The 22,137-nt window shown below is 46.8% G+C and overlaps 1 protein-coding gene across 3 annotated transcripts in view; it reads left to right on the top strand.

Moving 5' to 3' along the window:
- The window catches only part of OSBPL1A (oxysterol binding protein like 1A), a 1,294,449-nt gene that overhangs the window by 1,018,054 nt on the left and 254,258 nt on the right, over positions 1-22,137 (top strand). For all 3 annotated transcript variants that reach the window (XM_069220031.1, XM_069220033.1, XM_069220032.1), the window contains one exon: positions 556-738. In XM_069220031.1, coding sequence (XP_069076132.1) covers positions 556-738 — 183 coding nt within the window. The remainder of the gene's footprint in view (positions 1-555; positions 739-22,137) is intronic.

The raw sequence follows: 22,137 nt of genomic DNA, 5'->3' as shown, positions 1-22,137 counted from the left end.
CACAGGTGTGGTAGGTTTCCCTAGGTGCCGGCTGAGCTAGAGGCCAAAATCTACAGGTAGGCACTTTTTTTAGATGGCTCTCATAAAAATATGGCTTTGGCAAAGCTGCAAAGTCTGTCATGAATATTCTTTTCATAATGAATTGTAAACCTCAGAGTTGAATAATGTTTATATGGAGTACTAAAGATACAGAAGATGTTGTGTTGGAGGTGAAGTTATGTAAAGATGATTTTAAGTAAAGTGTACTTTTTAAACATTGATTTTGAAGTTGATAATGTTGCTTTCAACCATGGAATAAATATGCTCAAAATTGAATGGTGGTTAAAAGATTGAATTGTCATCCACAAATCATGGTTTTATTCACTATACTGTTTTTGCAGGAAATATTGTTCCTGTAAATATATAATCTATTACGAAAAGTATAATCTAAACCTATGTCATTTAAAATTGGTGGTCCTGAGCATTTTTGGCAAAACTCTACATCTAGTTCACCATGAAATGTATTTGTAAATATAACAACAACCAATGAGTGTTCACTGAATTGTTTTTTTAAAGTGATGATCATGGATTTAGACTCATCTCCGAGCAAGTCAGCCACCATCCACCAGTTAGCGCCTTCCATGCTGAAGGACTGAGCAGCGATTTTGTATTTCATGGATCGATTTACCCGAAACTCAAGTTTTGGGGCAAGAGCGTCGAAGCAGAACCCAAGGGAATTATCACACTGGAGCTTCTTAAGTAAGTTTTTCTAATGGGGTGTATTCATAACAACTTATTGTGTATGTTTTTTTCCCAAAAAATGAATCTCACATGGTATACACACATTGTTGAATTCCTTACCAGCGTAACTGTTTGTACACCATGGAATATGCTTATGTTTCATAAGCATAAAAAGAGTGCCTGGTTTAATTGTATTACTATAAGTAATCAATAAAACTTAAGTCTGCAGGACCATTTGTTATGACTCTGTACCGCTCATATTTAATGAAATGTACTGCCAATCTGCCAATAAATGTGGCAGATTCTTTACTACTATAACAAAATAGGTGGAACCAAGGAGATCATTTCATAAAAATGTATTTTACTGAATCATTCATATCGCGTCTTACAAGCCTTTTTATGTCCTTATTTCTTCAGTCTTAACTATTTCTGACTGCTTCATGTGTGGTCTTTGCCACTGTGAGTACACCTTACAATTAATTTGCCTCCCACACTTGTGTGTTTCGTATTTGCAGGGTGTATTCACTCCATCTACATTTTTAACTGAATTTTAGGCATACATGTAATTGTTCTTTCTTATTTAGAAAATCTCAGCCATCTCTGCACTATGCATGATGTCCTGAGGATGGTCTTGGTTTTTAATTAGACCAGAGACTGAAACGTTGATGTGTGTTTCACATCTTGTTTCTTGTGCAGCAAGTTCTCAATTATCGCCAAACATGCAATTAAAAAGAATGAATGATTGACAGAAGATGCATCTTTTGCAAGAGTGGATTAGCACACATAGCCTGTACAGTTTGACATTAACAGGCTTTCCCAACTATACGACTCACGCTGTGTGTTAGAAAATGTACCCCTTTTTGGGAAGAAAAATCTTTATTGTAGCTTGATTTTTATTTGTTGTAAAAGTTTTTCTTATATACTCAACTTCTCAAATACTTTATTTTGTTGTTGTATTCAATAGTTGTTTTGCTGAATGTTTGACATCTTTAATTTTTTACGGTTGCAGTTAGCATAATATTTTTTTAATAATCACCCTGGTTGCACCTATTTAGTTCTAATTTATACCTACGCTCACTAGGCATTAATAGATTTCCCTTTCTTATGTGCAGAACCTTAATTAAGTCTCTCAAAGTGCAGCCCGAGAGTGCACCTAAGATCAATTGCCAAGTCAGAAGCATGTTTTGTAAGCCCCATTTGTGGGTTCCTAAAAAGTGATGATCATTACCGCTGTTAAAGCTTTTACTTATTTTCTTAAATATATTTTCCCTTGCTTATACGTAATAGCAAGTGCCCATTATTCAACCACAGCAGTATGTGTGATGTTCTACAGAGAAAATAGTCTGATGTCAGTCTAAGTAAAAAATAAGTTCTATCAACTAATTGAGAAAGGTTACCAAGTCAGGAATTCTGGGTGAGTTGGAGATTTCCATTTGACAGCAGTAGCTCTCTTGGCCATAATCATAGCCAAGTCGATAAAGTGACAAGTGGTTTTGTCTGTTTGGGTCTGGGCTAAAGGCCCAGCTAAGATGCCTTTGTTTGTGTAGATGCTGCTTTTCTGTCCCTTCCCTTCCAAGATTAATTCTACTGCCCTGTTAACGAACCCAATAATCATAGGACATAAGCATGACATCTTATAAAAAGGGAGTTTGGTTTGTCTTCTTCTGGGACAATCACTGAGGAGGGAACATATAAAACTTAAACTGTGTGAGATATGTACAGTGTGTGTAGTTAAATTGTGTAAATTTTAACAGGGCATTGGTGTAAACCTTGACATGATGAAGGCGAGCCTCACTATCTACTACTGTTAGTTCTTCGTCTAAGCTATTTCCCAGCTTTTCTTGAAAGTGCTAAGGTATCCCACACTGTTTTGTTCTGAGGACTTCGTACAGGTAATAATGTGCCACCTACCTCCCCATGCTTGCAATATTTGTAATGTCTGGTCCGTTTCTGGATTGTCTGGGGTTTGCTCCCACGTTACCAAGGCCTGTTTATTGTGTTACATGTGTCAACTACTGCCTCTGGGGGCAACCCATATTTATCTCTTACATCCTCAAAATCATGAGTGACCCAGAGTTGTAAAGCTGACTGACTTGGATGATCATAGCTCTTAGTCCATCTGGCTACATGTCCCATCTCTGTGACCCAGATACATTTTGGTACAAACCTTAGTGGGATTTCTGGTGAATATTCAGTGTACTGCTTGGTTCTCTGCAAGAATCTGCACCACTACTTTAAAAGGGACTGGAGTGGTGCCCAGCCATTGCCCAAAAAGATATCCAGCCATAGTTGTGCATTGTAGGGCAGCTGACACATCTTTGTTCTCTGGCAAGCCTTAAGGGCTTCGTCATTCTACCACCCACAGGAGCTGTGCCGCTAAATATTAGGTTTCAAAATCAGGTACACTCAATCTACCCTCATCTATTTGAACATTTAGTTTGGTTAGGACAACTATTCGTCTGCCAGATGCCCCTATCAGTTTCATTAAAACATTATCTGATAGAGACTTCTAGTTGCAGATTCCTTACCTTAGAATTTCCCCCAGTCGTCAGACTGGATCCGGAGATTTTTCTTCAAGCAATACCCTTGCACGTCAGTAGGTGGCGTCAGTCTACTCCGTAGGCGTCGTGGTCGCCGTGATGACGTCGGGAGTAGTACATAGACGCCGCCCTCGTTCAGTGACGTCAGTTCTTTTCTTTCTGCGCCACACGCTGATCAGGAGAGAGCTACACTAGGTTATTTTTGGGCTGAATTCGACTGTTTTGTAGAACTCTTTTGGTGCGAGAGGATGTCCCAGAAGACCGGGTTCAAGCCGTGCGAGGACTGCCATCGGATAATGTCGGTGACGGATCCTCATCGTGTTTGCCTTTGTGCCTCGAGCGCGACCACGACCCGAAGTTGTGCTCCGAGGAGCAGTCCCTAAAGCTGATGGCGGCCCGGCACTCGACTCTGCGTAGGTCCCGGTCTCGCTCAAGAGGAAGGTCTTGAGATCGGCCGCGGAGTCATCAACACGTCTTTTTCGAAAATCCTCTGGTCAAGGTAAGAAGAAGGAGAAGTCGAAGAAGTCCCATCGCTCTCTGATTTCACCCCGTCGCTCAGCTGGCGAGAAGAGCGTCCACACACTCGGCCTCTGTCCTCAGAGCCTGCGTCTGGGTCGACTCCGCGCTTCCCCGAGCTTCCTGGAGCCGTAGTGACCCCCACCCAACTAAAGGAATTTTACAAGGCCATGCGCCTCATCTTTGGGCGGGCCGACCCTGATACGGCACCTTCGGGCCCAAGGTGTTCGGCTGAGGGGCCTTCAGGTTCTGTGCTGATGGCTTCGGCTCCGGCCACCGAGGTCGCCTCCCGATCCGTGCGCGGGTCCGCACCGACACCGGTCGCACCTTCAAGACCTTCCCTGGTGCCGGGTCGATTGTCGACGCTCCCGACGTCGGTAGTGCCCACTATAGACATCGATCCAATTCTTATCCCCGACGACTCGGGGTCGGCCAACACCACCATCTGCTTCGGTGGGCCCTATTCGCCCGAGGTCGGATTTGGACCCTTTTTCCTATGGGTATGAATACGGGGAGGAATTGGAGGGGTCCCTGGACCCTTCTGAATACGTCTCCCACCTTCTGCACCAGCTGGGGTTCACTATAAATGTGCCGAAGTCACTCCTGACTCCCTCCCTTTCATTGAGGCTGTTCTGGACACAGTGCAATTTCGGGCTTAACCTCCCAAAAAGCGAGTCCAAGACATTCAGGCTATGATTCCGATCTTTTAGCCTTGGTCAAGGGTTTCGGTGAGACAGACTCTGAGGCTGCTGGGCCTCTTGGCCTCCTGCATCCTGCTTGTAACACATGCCATGTGGCATATGCGGGCTCCGCAGTGGGACTTGAAGTTCCAGTGGGTGCAGCATCAAGGGAATCTCTCCGACATGGCCCAGATCTCGGAGGGGAGTGCAAAAGACCTGCAGTGATGGCTTTCGAATACCAATAGGGTCAATGGCAGATCCCTCTCCCTTTCCCACCCAGATCGCTCTATAGTGACAGATGCTATTCTGGGTTGGGGCGGCCACATGGGAGAGGCGGAGATCAGAGGCCTCTGGTCTCCGGAGGAGTCGGGACTGCACATAAATATGCTGGAGCTCCGAGCGATCAGACTTGCGTTGAAAGCATTCCTTCCCTCCCTCAAAGGGAAAGTGGTGCAGATGTTCACGGACAACACTACCGCCATGTGGTACTCCAACTAACAAGGCGGGGTAGGGTCCTGGACCCTTTGTCAGGAGGCACTACGCCTCTGGACATGGCTGGAACATCAGGGCATTACCCTGATGGTTCATCATCTGGCGGGCGCTCTCAATGCCAGAGCAGACAAACTCAGCTGCCGACGCACTGTCGATCACAAATGGCGTCTCCGGAGGTGGAGCGAGGTCTCTTTCTCAAGTGGGGAGAGCCTTGGTTAGATCTGTTTGCCTCCGCAGAGAACGCGCAATGTCAGCTATTTTGTGCGTTGGAGTTTCCATGGCGGCACTTGCTCGGAGATGCTTTTCGTCTTGAGTGGAACTCTGGCCTTCTTTACGCCTTCCCACCTGCCCCTCTTCTGCCCAGAGTTCTCAAGAAAATAAAGTACGACCGGGCCCAAGTTATCTTGGTGGCTCCGGACTGGGCTTGAAGAGTGTGGTATCCAGAGCTATTGAGCATGTCCATCGATCCTCCACTCAGACTGCCTCTTCGGGTGGATCTTCTGTCGCAGCAGTAGGGGACGGTCCTCCACCCGAACCTGTCCAACCTCCGCCTTCATGCGTGGAGATTGAGGGGCAACAGTTGACGGCATTTGCCCTTCCACCCAAAGTCTGCAATGTTATCTTGGCAGCCAGGCGTCCATCGACTAGAACTGTATACGCCTGTCTTTGGAATAAATTTGTGGCATGGTGCACCAACAAATCTGTTGACCCCCTTTCTGCCCCTCTTTCAGAGGTTCTTCTGTTCATTCTTTCTTTAGCCCAGCAGGGCTCTGCATTGGGCACCCTTAAACAGTATCTGTCTGCCATTTCCGCCTTTCTTAGGCTTCCTGATCAGCCATCACTCTTTAAATCTCCTCTTGTGAATAGGTTCTGTAAAGGGCTCACCCACTTATTTACTCCCACTCCCTTCATCATGCCTCAGTGGGAGCTTAATCTTGTACTTACTTGATGTGTACCCCCTTTGAGCCAATGCATAATTGTCCCTTGCGGCTCCTCACATTCAAAACGGTCTTTCACATTGCTATCACCTCTGCTCGCAGGGTGAATGAGCTTCAGGCCCTTTTTTTCAAAGCCTTCATTCTTGTCTGTGCACACTGACAAAGTGGTGTTGCGCACTAGAGCTTCCTTCCTTCCTAAGGTGGTTACACCATTTCATGTAGGCCAGTCCATCACTTTGCCTACCTTCTACGTACCCCCACATCCTTCCCATGAGGAGGAGAGACTCCACCGTCTGGACCCAAAAAGAGCATTGGCGTTCTATCTCAATCATACTAAAGACTTCCGGGTGGACAATCAACTCTTCGTTGACTGTGTGGGTGCGAAGAAAGGGAAGGCGGTGCTGAAGCGTACCATCTCTCGATGGGTGCTTCTTTGCATCAAAATGTGCTACGCTTTGGCAAAAAAGCAACCTCCTGGCGGCTTGCGGGCTCATTCTACCCAAGCCACTGCTGCATCCACTGCGTTAGCACGCATAGTTCCTGTCCTGGATATCTGTCAGGCAGCTACGTGGGCATCCCTGCACACGTTTGCTAAGCATTACTGCCTGGATAGTCAGGTCCGTCGAGATGGCTACTTTGGTCGTTCAGTCCTGCAGGACTTTCTAGTATGATCTTAGTTCGCAGCCCACCACCGAAGATGGCATTGCTTGTGTATTGCTCGAAGAAAAATCTCTGGATCCAGTCTGACGCCTGGGGGAAATTCTAAGGTAAGGAATCTGCAACTAAAATATATCTCTACCAGATGTTTGTCCCTAATTTTTTTAAAGTGAACTCCTTTTGATTCTAATGCACAGTTGTCCTTTACTCGCCCAGACTCTGAAGACTGTCTTTATATTGCGATAACATCCCCTTGTCATGTGAATGAGCTTCAGGCTTTTTCAGACCAGCCACCCTACACCCCTTTCTTTCATGACAATTTGGTGCTACCGACTAGAGAAGCCCTTCTGCCAAAGACTGTGACTCCCTTTCATGTCGGACAGTCCATCGCACTCCTGATGTTCTTTGCCCCCCACCCTTCATCCCTGGAGTACAGCTGGCAGGTTCACTTTTAGAGCCAATTGGATCTTCCAAGCTTACCTTGCATTCAGCTTCCCTTCTGACTCCGCTTCAGGCACCATGACCTACGCAGATCCAGGGTATTTAGACAGCGATGCCGATTCCATCAGCACCAGAGGAGAAAGTCCAGATAGTTCTATCTGAAGCCGGTTAAACCTCAACTGAAGTTGTACCCTATATCAACTGAGGCTCCAAATCTCTCACCTGAATTACCACCTCCCCAAGGAAGAACACACACATTTCATTCCCTTTTTCGTACAGACAACAACTATTCCCCGGGTGATGAATTCTCTCAGCTATATCAGGATGGTAATTGGTTTGATGACTTACAGGAGGCTAGTGATCTCTATAGCTTCCAAGAAATGGGCCTACTCTCACCCTCTTGACCCACCACAGAGCAGTCCTCTTCCTACGCCATGGAGATGTGTAGGGCAGCTGAAGTGCACAACCTGGAGCTCCTTACATAGGACCAACGTTTTGACAGAAGTCTTTCAGGAGAAGCAAACATCTTTGGAGCCCCTTCTGTTTAAGGAGACACTAATGGATATAATATTGAGGGTTGGGCTAAACCTTGTTCTGGCCATCCAGTCAATCAACAGATTACCAAGAAACATCGCCCTGCTCTAGGCTACCCTGCTTTTCTCTTGCAGCACCCTTCCCCTGAAAGTCTAGTGGTGCAATCCCCCCCACGAGCAGGTCTAACCCCAACACCTTACCTACCACTCCCTGTGACTGGCAATCTAAGCAGTATGAAAGGTTTGGGAAACAATATTTTTTTTCTTCCAGTCTGCCACTCTGATCAGTTAACGTCAGCTGCATGTTGGGACGCTATTCCAGCAACCTTTGGGACTCTGTGGCACAAGTCCTCCCTGTTGTGCCGAAAGATCTCTGACCTTTTCTCGCTCAGGCGATTCAAGATTATTATGATGCTGTCAGTTGCTCCATTCGTTGTGGCTTGAACAGCATTGATTACATCAGGCAGGGCCATCAGCACCAGTGTTGCCATTTGCCGCCATGCATGGCTGTGATCGACTGCCAATGTCCATTCCTCCATAATGGACATGCTCTTCACTGTTACTCTCCTGCTTCGGGACAATGCTGATTCTACTTGAGATTGTTTTTAAGGAAGTAGTGCACAATATCTGGGCCTGTCTGACCCACCAGGCCAAATCCTACTCGTTCACTCGCTCCTTTTGTGACCTTCATAGAGGTGTCCCATACTGCCTGCTTGTTTGCCCCATACGACCAGCTTGTCCAGCCTCCACAAGGAACCCAACAGTTTCACCGTTGAGGCAGAGGTTCCCACCAGCCCCACAGTGAAGTTCATCAGGCCTCTGCCTGCATCCTCACCAGCCAAAGCTCTTTAACATGCTCTTACAGGAGCACAGCCCCCTGGTGAGAGACAGGATGCACCAATTCTTCCCGAATTGGCAGGCAGTAACATTGGTTGGGTGGGTTTGCAAGGGATAACCTAACCCTTCCTCTTTTTTCCAATCCACCGTTCACTGTCCCCCTAGGTTATGATGGAGAACCATCTTTCCATTTTGCAGCACGAAGAGCAAGCCCATTTTGCCTATGAGGCCGAGAGGGTGCCAGTGCCAGTGCCAGAAGTAGGGCATGGTTGTTATTCCTGTTACCTTCTGGTGCCCAAAAAAGATGGAGGCCTGCGGTCTATTTCAGTCTTCCGCTCTCTCAACGCCATCCTTCAGAAGAAGGAATTCAAAATGCTCACCCTTGCCCAGGTCTTATCCGCCCTTGACCTTGAAGACAACCTCGATCCTGGATTTCAGTGAGGTCGACTCTGAGGCTACTGTGGTTGATAGCCTCTTGCATGCTGGTGGTCAAGCATGCAAAGGTGGCATGTGCTGGCTCTGCAGCGGTTTCTGTAGGCCAGTAGGCCCAACATCAAGGGGACCTCTCCAACCTTGTTCAGATATCATTAGAGACTGGGTATGACCTAAAATGATGGTTGTTGGACCACAGTTGGGTCAGTGATAGACCCTTCTTTCTACCTCTCCCAGATCTGACATTGATGGCCAATGCATCACTTCTGATTTGTGGCCTTTGTCAAATAATTATTTTGTGGGCTTATACCATGCTTTTTGATCCTCATAAATGATCAAATTAAGATCTCGTGACCATCATGGATGTTTACCTTACGTTCCGAGTTTGAACATTACTGCAACGGAGAGGATTGCGGAGGTATGCATTATGAGGTGCTCGGTTTTTGAGTCAAATGTTTTAAACAACTCCAGATAACCGGGTGATACTTTGGACTTATAGTTCACATGCTCCCAGATTACTATTTTGGGTGGCTGATTTGTTGTGCTTCACGGGTGTTGGGGTACCGGCGTGTTACTAGGGATTGTCCTTCCCTTTTCATTGAGAACTGTCTTCTTTGATTTTTAAATACCATACATTGAAGAATACACTATCCACGGTTCATGGGCTATAATGTTATGAGTTCTTTTAATGGAGAGGCTTTTGAGCTATGGTATGTTTAATTTTTAAATTATTTTTTTTTTTTTTGAGTCTCACCCATTTCAATTATTGTATCACGATTGTAAAGATGGTGAAGGGTTTGCAATAAGCCTGCCAGAAGGCAGATGACTTTAGCATATAAATATATAAACAAGAACAATTGTTTTACTCACAGCCCTGAGGAAGTCACTGCGAATATTCTTGCACAACGAAACACATGTTGGCTGTAGAATGTTTGCTGTTGGTTATTGAAATTTGGAACAACTTTGAAATAAAAGAAGATTGGATATATCAGACTGTAGACTGTTTGCTGTTAGCTATTGAAGTTTGAACAACTCTGGAATTAAAAGAAGATTGGACATGTCACAGAAACATGGACACAAATCCTTTACCTACACGTGTGCCTTGGATATCTTGACTATTTACAATAGCCACCTTCATGCTTCAAGATTGAGAGGCGATACCCGAAGACCTTCTACCTCCCTCCAGAGGTGGTTGATCTCATCTTGGCAGCCGGGCATCAACGAAAATTGTATACACCTGTCGGGCAGTTTTTTGGTTTGATGCGGGACATGCCAGATTGACCCATCTAGGCCACATAATCTGATATTCTGTTGTTTGTTTTGTCTCTTATTCAGCAAGGCTTTGATTTGGGGCACAGTTGAGGATTATCTTTCAGCCTTCTAACAGTTGCTAGGTAAGCTCTCCTCGTTAAAGTCACCAGTTGTAATGCGACTTTTGAAAGGGCTGCAGCATATTTTTTCCCCATCTCCTTTTGTAATGCCCAAATGAGACCTTAATCTGGTCCTCGCTTACTTGATGTGCACTCCTTTCGAACCGCTTCGCACCTGTCCCTTATGGCTCCTTACTATGAAGACGGTGTTCCCAATTGCCATCACCTTAGCATGGTATGTGAGTGAGCTACAGGCTTGTTGTGTCCATCTACCATACACTACCTTATTGCTACACAAAAAGACTCTGTGGACGAGAGCAAAAATTGACACGTCATTTCATGTTGGTCAAGCTATCATCCTAATGGCATTATGTGCTCTACCTCACCCCTCTAAGGAGGAGTAGAGGCTCCATTGCTTGGATTCCAAAAGAGCACGCCAGTTTTCTTTTATATTGATCATACCAGGGAACACAGGGTGGGCGATCAGCTCTTTATTGGATTCTCTTTAGCAAAGCAAGGCAGTACAAAAGTGAACCATCTCCAGGTGTATTATTCTCTGTATTAAGGTCTGCTACTCATTGGCCATAAAGCAGCCTCCAGAAGGACTGTGTGCTCACATGCTACCAGTGCCAGAGCTGGTACCACTGATTTGCATGGGGAGTGCCTGTCCTGGACATATGCCTTGCAGCTATGTGGGCATCCCTCCACACGTTCACAAAACACTATAATTTGGACAATCAGGTTCACTGAGATGCTTGCCTGCTCGGACTTTCTGGTTGGGTCCCCTTCACAAACCTGCCTCCTAATAGCTAATGCTTTGGTATTCAAAATGTGAGTATTCTGTAGCTAGAGTCTCCATCCGTAGAACAAGTTTCTTACCTTTTGTAGCACTCTTTCTAGTAGAGACTCTGTCTAGCCGCGTATTCTTCATGGACCCTCCCATCCGCTTTGTTCTGACATTGGACTCTTTCCATTAATAAGATCTGATGTCTAGGAATCTGCACACTGATCACAACAAATTTGCTCTTGGGGTGCTGCATGTGGGGGCGTGGACAGCCTCAAAAGCAACTGACATCAGCACACAGATGTGGTGCTTGTATAGGATCCTCACCACATTCCTGGAGCAGAACTGCATCAGTGCAGAGCTACAAGGTGCCACCTGATGCCACACTGAAGTACTCCTGGAAATGTTCCCGATCCAGCCTGACACTTGGGGAAAATTTAAAGGGTGAAGAATCGGCTAGATCAAGCCTCTACCAGAAAGACCATTACCAAAGGTAAGTAACTTGTTCTTCAAGCCATGACGTGACTTTAGGAAGCAGATGTTGGTCATGGACCCGTACAAGGTGTGTTTTTGGTACCTGGGTTCGGGACGTGACTCTAAGTTGTGTGAAGTTTAGCTTAATGCACTGAAAAATAAACCAGGACCAGGAGGCAAAGCTGTATGTCGCCTCACACAAAGAGAACGTGCCTATTTTGTGTAGTTTCAAGTCCCTGTCCTAGTCCCAGGGCCTGGCACGGCAACTGTTCCCCTTCCAATTCAAAGTCGTCTGGTAGATCCAAGTCCAAATGCAAGCATAAGAAAGCGAGTCAGGACTCAACCCAATCTTGCCTCTCTAACTTCAAAGAGAAGGCACAAGAGTATCAAAATGTAAGTCGCGCTTATATGTCACTGGTCATACAACTGACTCCTCAGTCCTGATGCATCCTTAGTTTCCCAAGCTATTGGTGACCCTTCAGCAAATCGAGGCCTTCAAGGGGGGCATTCTACAAATTTTCAGTGAGCTTTCAGCTCCTTCGGAATGCCTTCAGCCCCCACCCTCTTGGAATCAGAGGGATCTCTAGTCTGGTTATGACCAGCGGGTCTCTCTCCAGCATCATCTGTCTCTTGGAACCCATAAACAGGCCTGTTCCAACTCTGGTGCAGACTGCTGTGCCAGTTCCCGCTACCGGTGGATGATCTAGTGCTGTGTCAGATCCCGAAGTGACACTGACCTGAGCTTGAGCATTGACTCCAGTCCTGTGCCTCAACTGCTTTGGGCTCCATTAACCTGTTGGCTCTGATTCTGGTTCTTGCCAGAACAGGGTGCATTTCATCATATTAATGATGATGGTGAAGGGGATGGTGTGCTAGCTCCTTATTATACTGATGATGCACTATACTTTGATGGAGACCACCAGTGTACTTAATGCCTCTCCTGAGATGGAACCTGACTTGCCACGTGGGCCACCATCAGACAAGAATGTCTCATTTAAAGTGGTGGTTGTCAGAGCAGCCGAGGTACTAGAACTACAGCTGCCCTCCATTGAGACTAATATGAATGTTTTGACAGAAATTCTGCAGCCTGGGCAAGCAGCATCTGAGCCTTTTTTTCTATTAAATGTTGCCCTCACAGATGCTCTCATGGCTACCTGATTGAAACCTTGTTTTAGCCCTCCTGAAGGCAGGGAGCCAGCCAGACTCCCTAAATTGATGCCTGGTGACCTGGAGTTTCTCACCAAGCCCCTCACTTCAGAGAGACTTATTATGCACCAGTAGCAGTAAGATGAAACCTATCTAATTTCTAATCACTTCAAAGGAGAGATAATATAAGCGTATTAATGCCTTTGGCAAATCCATACTTACTTCTGCCACTTTGGCATTACGGTCTGTAAATGCAGTCTGTCTATTTGGCCAATACACACCTTTCCCTTGGGTCGTTGCCAGAAAGATCTTGTCACCTGTCGGAGAGAATCGTAGCACCTCTTTGGTCAACGATACATGATGAGCAGGGTAGGAATCCAGCAGACAACTTGTGGGCCAGCAGAGGCACCAACTCCTCCTCCCCTGTAATACCAGCCACCAAAGCACTTTATTTTCCCCTCAGAGATGCAAACATAGGTAGTGAGAGGCAGGATCCAGCACCTTCACTAAGGTTGACTATCCACCATTTCTGACAAGTGGTGTTGACTAGAGAGAAAAGACTTACTTGAATTCAGCGTAATCTTGTAATCGGATATTGAGGATCCTACTGATAAAAGCCAGGTCAGGATGGTCGGTGCTTTAAAGAAAATCCTCTTTTTATCTTATAGCCAATGTAGTGGTGAGAAATACGTGCTCTCCGCATGAGGCCTAAAATCAGACGAGGAGCCGAATTATGGACCACTTAGTTTCTTAGTCAGCTTGTCTGGGAGACCAAGTTAGCGACTGTTAGCATATTCCAGTCTGTTATGGTACAATAGAGAAGGAAAGCCTTGCCATCATATGGGCCTTTGTGAAACTAAATTACATTGGTGCATGCCCAAGCAGTTAGAGGAAGGATCCAGCACTTTATTCTTAGTTGGCGATCCATCATGTCTGACAGATGGTGTCTGCAGGAGGGAAAAGACTTATCTGAGGTTGGTGTCCCACCCAGCCTCTGACTGCCTTCATACTCTAAGCAACCTCCTGTAAGAGAAAATAAGATAACCATGGAGAAGGTGGAAGAATGAGGAGGTTGAAGGAGAAGACCGACAAATGAAAGGATGGAGAGAAACATCGTAAAAGGGGAAGACCGGATTTCTTCTGGGCTTTCACAAAGGAAGTGGAAACCCAGCATACTCCAGAGGATGTTACTCAGGAGCCACCTAGGAGCCTCACATCAGGAAGACCCAAGCTGTTAGAAAAAGACTTGGCAGGAGGGTAAGAGATGGCCTGATAGTCCATCCCAGAAAGTGTATGTGAAGGCTAAGTGGGAGATGCCGGCCTGTCCAGCACCAGGCCACACACCTATCACAGCTAAGGAGAACTGCAGCGTTTCCTGGTATGTTTTGAGGGCCCAGGGGATATAGCTGGAATCCTATTAAAATGCAAAACCAAAGGATTCAGGATTTAAGGTTTGTAAAAAAAAAAAATCCTTTAAAAATACCCTGGAATTATTTTGCATTTGTTTTTCTATCAAAAACATGTTCAGGGTTTTGTTGTTCCTTATCCCTGTTCCATTGATGAGTCTAACACAAAGCACTCTCAAGGTCCAAAGAATGCCGGGAAACTTTGCTATGGACCATGTGATTCAAGGCTACAACTTATCTTAAGGTCCATCTCTTGAGTTTTCAGTCAAAACTAGATTTAGGCCATTAAAGGATATGGAAACACTTTGTAATTCTGACTAGGTGTGGGGTATGGGCAGTGGTTTATGAATATATAGTGAGAAACTAGAAAAGGAGGAAAATAGGTATCAGTTTGAGAAGAGGGTGCAGTAATAGAAGATTCCAATGTACCTGCCACAATAGCTCTGTTTCAGAAGAGGCCAGCAAATCTCCCCAGGAACCTACAAGAAGAAATAAAGGATTAGTATGCACCAGTGGAAGATATGTGCTCACAACTGAAAAATAAAGACTGTGAGGTATAACTGTTCTGTTTTAAACCAAAAATAAAAGTTCTCAAAGCACTACCTTCCTCAATCTACCATCTGTTGTATATGTTCAGACCCCTGACACATGGATCTTGGAAATTGTTCAAAAATGCTATGCCTTGGCTTTTCTCTTTTCCCTGCCCTATGTACTTCACACAACAGAACACATTTCAGAACCCCTAACCCATAACTTCAGGAAAGGCATGGGTTGCTGCCCTTTGACTTCTTCCTCCAAGGAAAGAATGGGGACCTATGTCTCCTGAATGCCTAAATCAAAATGGTCACATTTGCCAGATCCTTTCTGCTCTGGACTCGGGTGGTTAGATGGTATTTTAGAACTTGCATGATGCATATTTTGATTTGCCCATCCTGCAGTCCCACAGCTGTTACCTACCATTCACAATGGGCCAGTAGCATTTTCACTATGCTGTGCACTAGGGCGAAGGCCGCTACAACTGCATTGGTGAGAGGGTTGCCTGCCAGAGATATTTGCGGGGCTTCCATGTGGGCACTGGCACATTTGTTCACTAAGTGAGCTGCCTTTGTTTCTGCAAGACATTTCATTTTGATTCCACTACACAAGCCATCCACCTTGGGAAGGTAATTCTGTGTTATCTAGTCTAAAATGAGTAATCTTTAATTTGAAATATCCATAAGAAGAATAAGTTACTTATCTTCAGTAACACTGTTTCTGATGGATACAACTACCTGTGGATTCCTCACCTAAAGAATTTTCCCCACCCGCCAGCATTCAACGAAAATTTTCTTCTGACTCTACACGTCCTCTTCCTTAAGATCATTTAGGAGGTTTAGGGGGGTTTGGGCGTGGCTCTTCCTTTCGAGGGAGGCTCCAGGCAGCAGGACAACAATCTTCAGGAGCTCACCCTTATAGATCTTTCAGGGACAGGAGTAGAGTTCGTACTAGAGGGGCCGCCCAGCAGCACTCTGCCTCTTCCTCTTCCTCAGGAAGGGTGCAGCAAGGAAAGCAGCCTTAGTCCTCCATCACTCCCTTTACACGCATCTCCTGTAGGGGGGAGACTGTCTCAATTTTTTCACACGTGGGAGTCAATAACATCGGACTCCTGGGTCACCGACATTGTGGGGAAAGAATATACTCTTCCCTTTCGGGAGTTTCCCCCTCCCATCCCTCCCGCCCATCCTTCTGTTCGGAAGACCATCTTCTTTTACTACAACAGGAAGTGCTAATCCTTTTGCTGAAAGGCGCAGTGGAGTTGGTTCCAGAGCAGAAGAGGGGTCAGGGCTGCTATTCAAGATACTTCCTGATCCCCAAAAAGGATGGTCGGTTGAGGTCAATCCTGGACCTGAGGATTTTGAATTGTTTCCTCAAGCAGGTGATGGCGGTGGTTGCAGCAGAGCTCAGAAGAAGTGGGATAGCAGTATTTCCTTATCTGGACGATTGGTTGATCAAAGCCAAGTCTCCGTAGCTCCTGCGGCGTCACCTGCAGTCGACAACTCAGTTGTTGTTCGATCTGGGCTCTTCGGTGAACGTGCCCAAATCTCACCTGGAGCCCTCTCAGCGCCTCCTGTTCATAGGGGCAGTACTAGACACAACATTGAATTGGGCCTTTCCTCCGCCGCAGCGGATTCAGGACATTCAGGCATTGATTCCAATGTTTCAGAATGGAGCGGTCGTTCCAGTCCTCAAGGTCCTTCGTCTGTTCGCTTCTTGCATTCTGCTGGTCACTCATGCACGCTGGCAAATGAGGGCTCTTCAGTGGTGCATCCGCAGGCAGTGGTTTCAACACAAAGGAGATCTCAAGGAATCGATAAAGATCTCCAGAGATGCTGCAGCGGATCTTCAAAGGTGGGCTGCGGACGGCAACCTTTCCCAAGGAAAGCCGTTCTCGCTGCCACCTCCGCTGGCCACATTGATAACGGATGCCTCCACTCTAGGGTGGGGTGCTCATCTGGGGGACCTGGAGGTCAAAGGTCATTGGTCTCCAGGGGAACAAAGGCTTCACATCAATCTGTTGGAATTGCGGGTGGATCCGTCTGGCTCTCAAGACCTTCCTCCCTTCCCTTCGCAGTCTGTCGGTCGGACAACACTACCGCGATGTGGTATATAAACAAGCAGGGACGAGTGGGGTCGTATCTTCTCTGCAGGGAAGCTCTACGGCTCTGGTCCTGGGTTCAGGACCATCGGATTTGCTTGGTAGCAAACCATTTGGCCGGAGTTCTGAACATGCGTGCGGACGATCTCAGTCGGCGCATCTCGACCGATCACAAGTGGCGTCTTCATCCAGATCTGGTCCTTTACATCTTCCAGATGTGGGGGTATCCACAGATAGATCTGTTTGCCACTCGGGAGAACACGCACTGCCCGTCATTCTGCAGCCTCCAGTATCCGATGCAAGGAGCTTTGGGGGGGACGCGTTTCAGATGTCCTGGAAGGGTCAGTTGCTTTACGTGTTTCCCCCATACCCTTAATTCCGCGGGTCCTGAGGAAGACCGGGCCCAAGTCATCTTAATAGCTCCAGATTGGCCAAGAAGGGTATGGTATTCGGACCTCCTCCAACTCTCTGTGCCCTCCGCTCTGTCTCCCTTACAGGGCAGACCTCCTCTCGCAGTTGCAGGTTCTACATCCCCATCTCCAGAGCCTGCACCTACATGCTTGGATATTGAACGGGGCAATCTGAGTACTTTTTCTCGCCTGAGATGGTGGAAGTTATATTATCGGCCAGGCGACACTCCACCAAATCTATCTATGCAAGCAGGTGGGCTAAATTTGTGAATTGGTGTGGAGAGAATCAAATTGATCCCTTGAGTGCCCACTTATCTGACATACTGTTGTTTGCATTATCCTTGGCACAGAGGGGTTGTGCAGTTGCCACTGTTAAGGGTTATTTATCTGCGCTGTCGGCTTTTCTGTGCCTTCCAGACCAACCCTCCTTGTCTAAGTCCCCAATTGTTTTGAGGTTTGTAGGAAGTTGGCTCTGTATGTACTATTTCAAAGTAAGAAATAGCATGCAAGGTTCATTAAGGGTCCCCCTTAGAGGTAAGATAGTGGCAAAAATAGATAATTCTAATGCTCTATTAGACAGATGGCAGGATCACCTGGTCCATCTGAAGAAGCAGCAGGCCTCTCTATCAGGCCAATAGGTTTTTATCTAGAAAAATATCTTTTCTTAGTTTATTTTAAGAACCACAGGTTCAAGATTTACAAACAATACTTTAAATGAAAGGTATTTCACTCAGGTATCTTAGGAACTTTGAATCAACACAATAGCATGTACAGTTTTGGCACAAATGGCAATAAGCTATTTTAAAATTGGACACAGTGCAAAAATCAACAGTTCCTGGGGAGGTAAGTATTTGTTAGTTTCACAGGTAAGTAAAGCACTTACAGGGTTCAAAGTTGGGCCCAAGGTAGCCCACCGTTGGGGGTTCAGGGCAACCCCAAACTTACCACACCAGCAGCTCAGGGCCGGTCAGGTGCAGAGGTCAAAGTGGTGCCCAAAACGCATAGGCTTCAATGGAGAAGGGGGTGCCCCGGTTCCAGTCTGCCAGCAGGTAGGTACCCGCGACTTCAGAGGGCAGACCAGGGTGGTTTTGTAGGGCACCGGGGGGGGACACAAGTCAGCACAGAAAGTACACCCTCAGCGGCACAGGGGCGGCCGGGTGCAGAGTGCAAACAGGCATCGGGTTCGCAATAGGTTTCAATGGGAGACCCAGGGGTCTCTTCAGTGAGGCAGGTAGGCGGGGGGGGGGGGGCTCCTCGCGGTAGCCACCACCTGGGCAAGGGAGAGGGCCACCTGGGGGTCGCTTCTGCACTGGAGGTTGGATCCTTCAGGTCCTGGGGGCTGCGGGTGCAGTGGGTTTCCCAGGCGTCTGGTTCTTTGAAGCAGGCAGTCGCGGTCAGGGGGAGCCTCTGGATTCCGTCTGCAGGCGTCGCTGTGGGGTCTCAGGGGGGTCAACTCTGGCTACTCACGGGCTTGCAGTCGCCAGGGAGTCCTCCCTGTAGTGTTTTCCCGCAGGTCGAGCCAGGGGCGTCGGGTGCAGAGTGAAAAGTCTCACGCTTCCGGCGGGAAACGTGTAGTCCTTTAAAAGTTGTTTCTTTGTTGCAAAGTTGTAGTTTCTTTGGAACAGGGCCCGCTGTCCTTGGGAGTTCTTGGTCCTTTTAAATGCAGGGTAGTCCTCTGAGGCTTCAGAGGTCGCTGGACCCTGGGGGACGCGTCGCTGTTGCAGTTTTTCTTGAAGTGGGGACACAGGCCTGTAGGGCTGGGGCCAAAGCAGTTGGTGTCTCCGTCTTCTCTGCAGGGCTTCAGGTCAGCAGTCCTTCTTCATCTTCAGGTTGCAGGAATCTATCTTGCTTGGTTCTGCAAGATGGAGGATTTCTAAAAGTCAGAGTCACCTCAGCTCAGGACACCTTAGGGGTTGTCCTGACTGGCCAGTGACTCCTCCTTGTTTTTCTCATTATCTCCTCCGGCCTTGCCGCCAAAAGTGGGCCCGCGGCCGGAGGGGGCGGGCATCTCCACTAGTTGGGATGCCCTGTGGCGCTGTAACAAAGGGGGTGAGCCTTTGAGGCTCACCGCCAGGTGTTACAGTTCCTGCAGGTGGAGGTGAGAAGCACCTCCACCCAGTACAGGCTTTGTTACTAGCCACAGAGTGACAAAGGCACAATCCCCATGTGGCCAGCAACATGTCTGGTGTGTGGCAGGCTGGCAAAACTAGTCAGCCCACACTGGAAGTCGGGTATGTTTTCAGGGGGCATCTCTAAAATGCCCTCTGGGTGTATTTCATAATAAAATGTACACTGGCATCAGTGTGCATTTATTGTGCTGAGAAGTTTGATACCAAACTTCCCAGTTTTCAGTGTAGCCATTATGGTGCTGTGGAGTTCGTGTATGACAGACTCCCACACCATATACTCTAATGGCTAACCTGCACTTACAATGTCTAAAGTTTTGCTTAGACACTGTAGGGGCATGGTGCTCATGCACCTATGCCCTCACCTGTGGTATAGTGCACCGTGCCTTAGGGCTGTAAGGCCTGCTAGAGGGGTGACTTATCTATGCCATAGGCGGTGTGAGGTTGGCATGGCACCCTGAGGGGAGTGCCATGTCGACTTAGTCATTTTTTCCCCACCAGCACACACAAGCTGGCAAGCAGTGTGTCTGTGCTGAGTGAGGGGTCCCCAGGGTGGCATAATACATGCTGCAGACCTTAGAGACCTTCCCTGGCATCAGGGCCCTTGGTACCAGGGGTACAGTTGCAAGGGACTTACCTGGATGCCAGGGTGTGCCAATAGTGGAGACAAAGGTACAGGTTAGGGAAAGAACACTGGTGCTGGGGCCTGGTTAGCAGGCCTCAGCACACTTTCAAATCATAACATTGGCATCAGCAAAGGCAAAATGTCAGGGGGTAACCATGCCAAGGAGGCATTTCCTTACAAGGTTCATTAAGGGTCTCACTAACAAGTTTCCGCCCAATCCATTCGTTATGCCACAGTGGGATCTTAACTTTGCATTGACCTTTTGGGTTCACCTTTTGAACCGATGCATTCTTGTCCATTGAGGCTTTTAGTTTTAAAAACTGTTTTTCTGGTTGCCATAATATCTGCTGGAAGGGTGAGTGAGCTTGCTCCAGGCTGTTAGTGTAGAACCCCCATATACTTCCTTTTACAGGAACAAAGTGGTGTTAAGGACCAAGGCGGCTTTTCTACCGAAGGTTGTTACACCCTTTCATTCAGGACAGTCCATCACTCTTTATTCCTTCTATCCTCCACCTCATCCATCCAAGGAGGAAGAGAGGCTTCACCGACTTGACCCAAGAAGAGTGTTGAGCTTCTTCGTCGACAGGACAAGGGAGTTCAGACAGGACGATCAGTTCTTTGTCGGTTACGTGGGGAAGAGGAGAGGCAAAGCTGTCCACAAGAGAACGCTTTCCAGGTGGGTCATTCTTTTCATCAAATTATGTTATTCTTTAGCAAAGAAGAAACCTCCTGTGGGGCTACGTGCCCATTCCATCAGGGCTAAGGCGGCTTCATTGGCCTTAGCTAGAGGTGTTCCTGTGGTTGACATCTGCAAGGCGGCAACTTGGGCATCCCTCCACACTTTTTTCCAAGCATTATTGTTTGGAGTCTGAAGCTAGGAGGGATGGCCATTTTGCACGCTCAGTGCTGCAGGATTTCTTGGTTTGACCATTCAGGCACCCACCACTGGGGGTGGTACTGCTTTGGGACTCTATTCTGTAGGTGAGAGGAATCCACAGGTAGTTGTATCCATCAGCAGAACAAGTAACTTACCTTCGGTAACGCCTTTTCTGGTGGATACACTAGCTACCTGTGGATTCCTCACGGTCTCACCTGCCTCCCCGTTGCCTGGATGGTCTTACCAAGATTTCCTTGGGTGAGTACCCGTATGTTCTACATATGCATATGCTGATGCAATGATTTATATTTGTGTATATATTTGTTTCTGTATATATTTAAAAAAAAAAAAAAAGGACGTGTACATATGTATACATTTATACACACATTTTGTATTATTTATTTCTTTTGGTTATGTTTCATATTAGTGGAAATAAATGTTGGTATACAAGTTTGATTGACGTGTTCATATCACATCTGTAGTGGCAATGTTCACCTGTTCGCCTCAAAGGCACGTAAAAAATTGTGATAACTGACGTCTGCAGGTTGACGAGGACCTCTTATTGCCTGGATGACGTCATATGGCGTCGCGTAGGAGTGGGGCAATTGTGACGTCATCGTCAACGTGCAGAGCTAGAAAAAAAAATTCTGTTGAATGCTGGCGCGTGGGGAACATTCTTTAGGTGAGGAATCCACAGGTAGGTAGTGTATCCACCAGAAAAGGCGTTACCGAAGGTAAGTAACTTGTTCTTTTGGTGAATACTTTGTCTAACTACTTATTCCTAACTACAATCCCACATCCCCGTTCAGTGGAGTGGCCTCTTTTTAACATTTGAAAGCTTTCAAAGTTAGTAGTCAACATACTGTAACCAACAATTGTTCATGCTCTGCAACAAAGGGTGCGGAACAGGAAAAGACAAGAAATGGATGTCAATGCTGCAGTGTGGGTGCTTATAACCAGTGCAGAGCCCCATAACATCACCTAGTTGCATGTGGGAGCACTGCTAAAAACAAAAATCTCTGGATCCAAGCTGGTGCCAGGGTATAGATATTCTAATTGTACGAACCTGCGGTTAGATGGAGTATCCACCAGAAAGAGTGGTACTGATGGTAAGTAACTTTTTCTTGATCTAGAGTGTGGAGTACGATATTTACTCTGTTGTTCTGACAGAGTGCCTGTACTCCACATTTAGAAATGTCCACCTGCTCTATGGACATCTCTTGCCATCGCAGCAGTTCTTGCCAGTGTGCTAGCAGTTTGATGGATGGTGCTGTCAGACATAATGACTGCTCATCAAACCTCTACCAATTCACCACACTCTGGAAGTTGGTGTGTGTATATATATATATATATATATATATATATATATATATATATATATATATATATAATTCTGCCATGCTGGCACTATCCTTGTTGACTGCAAACCAGTGGCTGCTTTCAGAACAGGATGCCATGACTTCACCGGATCCTTTTTTCCTCAGTCTGGCCAATGCCT

Source organism: Pleurodeles waltl, chromosome 2_2, assembly GCF_031143425.1.
Source record: "Pleurodeles waltl isolate 20211129_DDA chromosome 2_2, aPleWal1.hap1.20221129, whole genome shotgun sequence".
Taxonomy (NCBI): domain Eukaryota; kingdom Metazoa; phylum Chordata; class Amphibia; order Caudata; family Salamandridae; genus Pleurodeles; species Pleurodeles waltl.
This window is presented reverse-complemented; position numbering and strand designations above follow the sequence as displayed.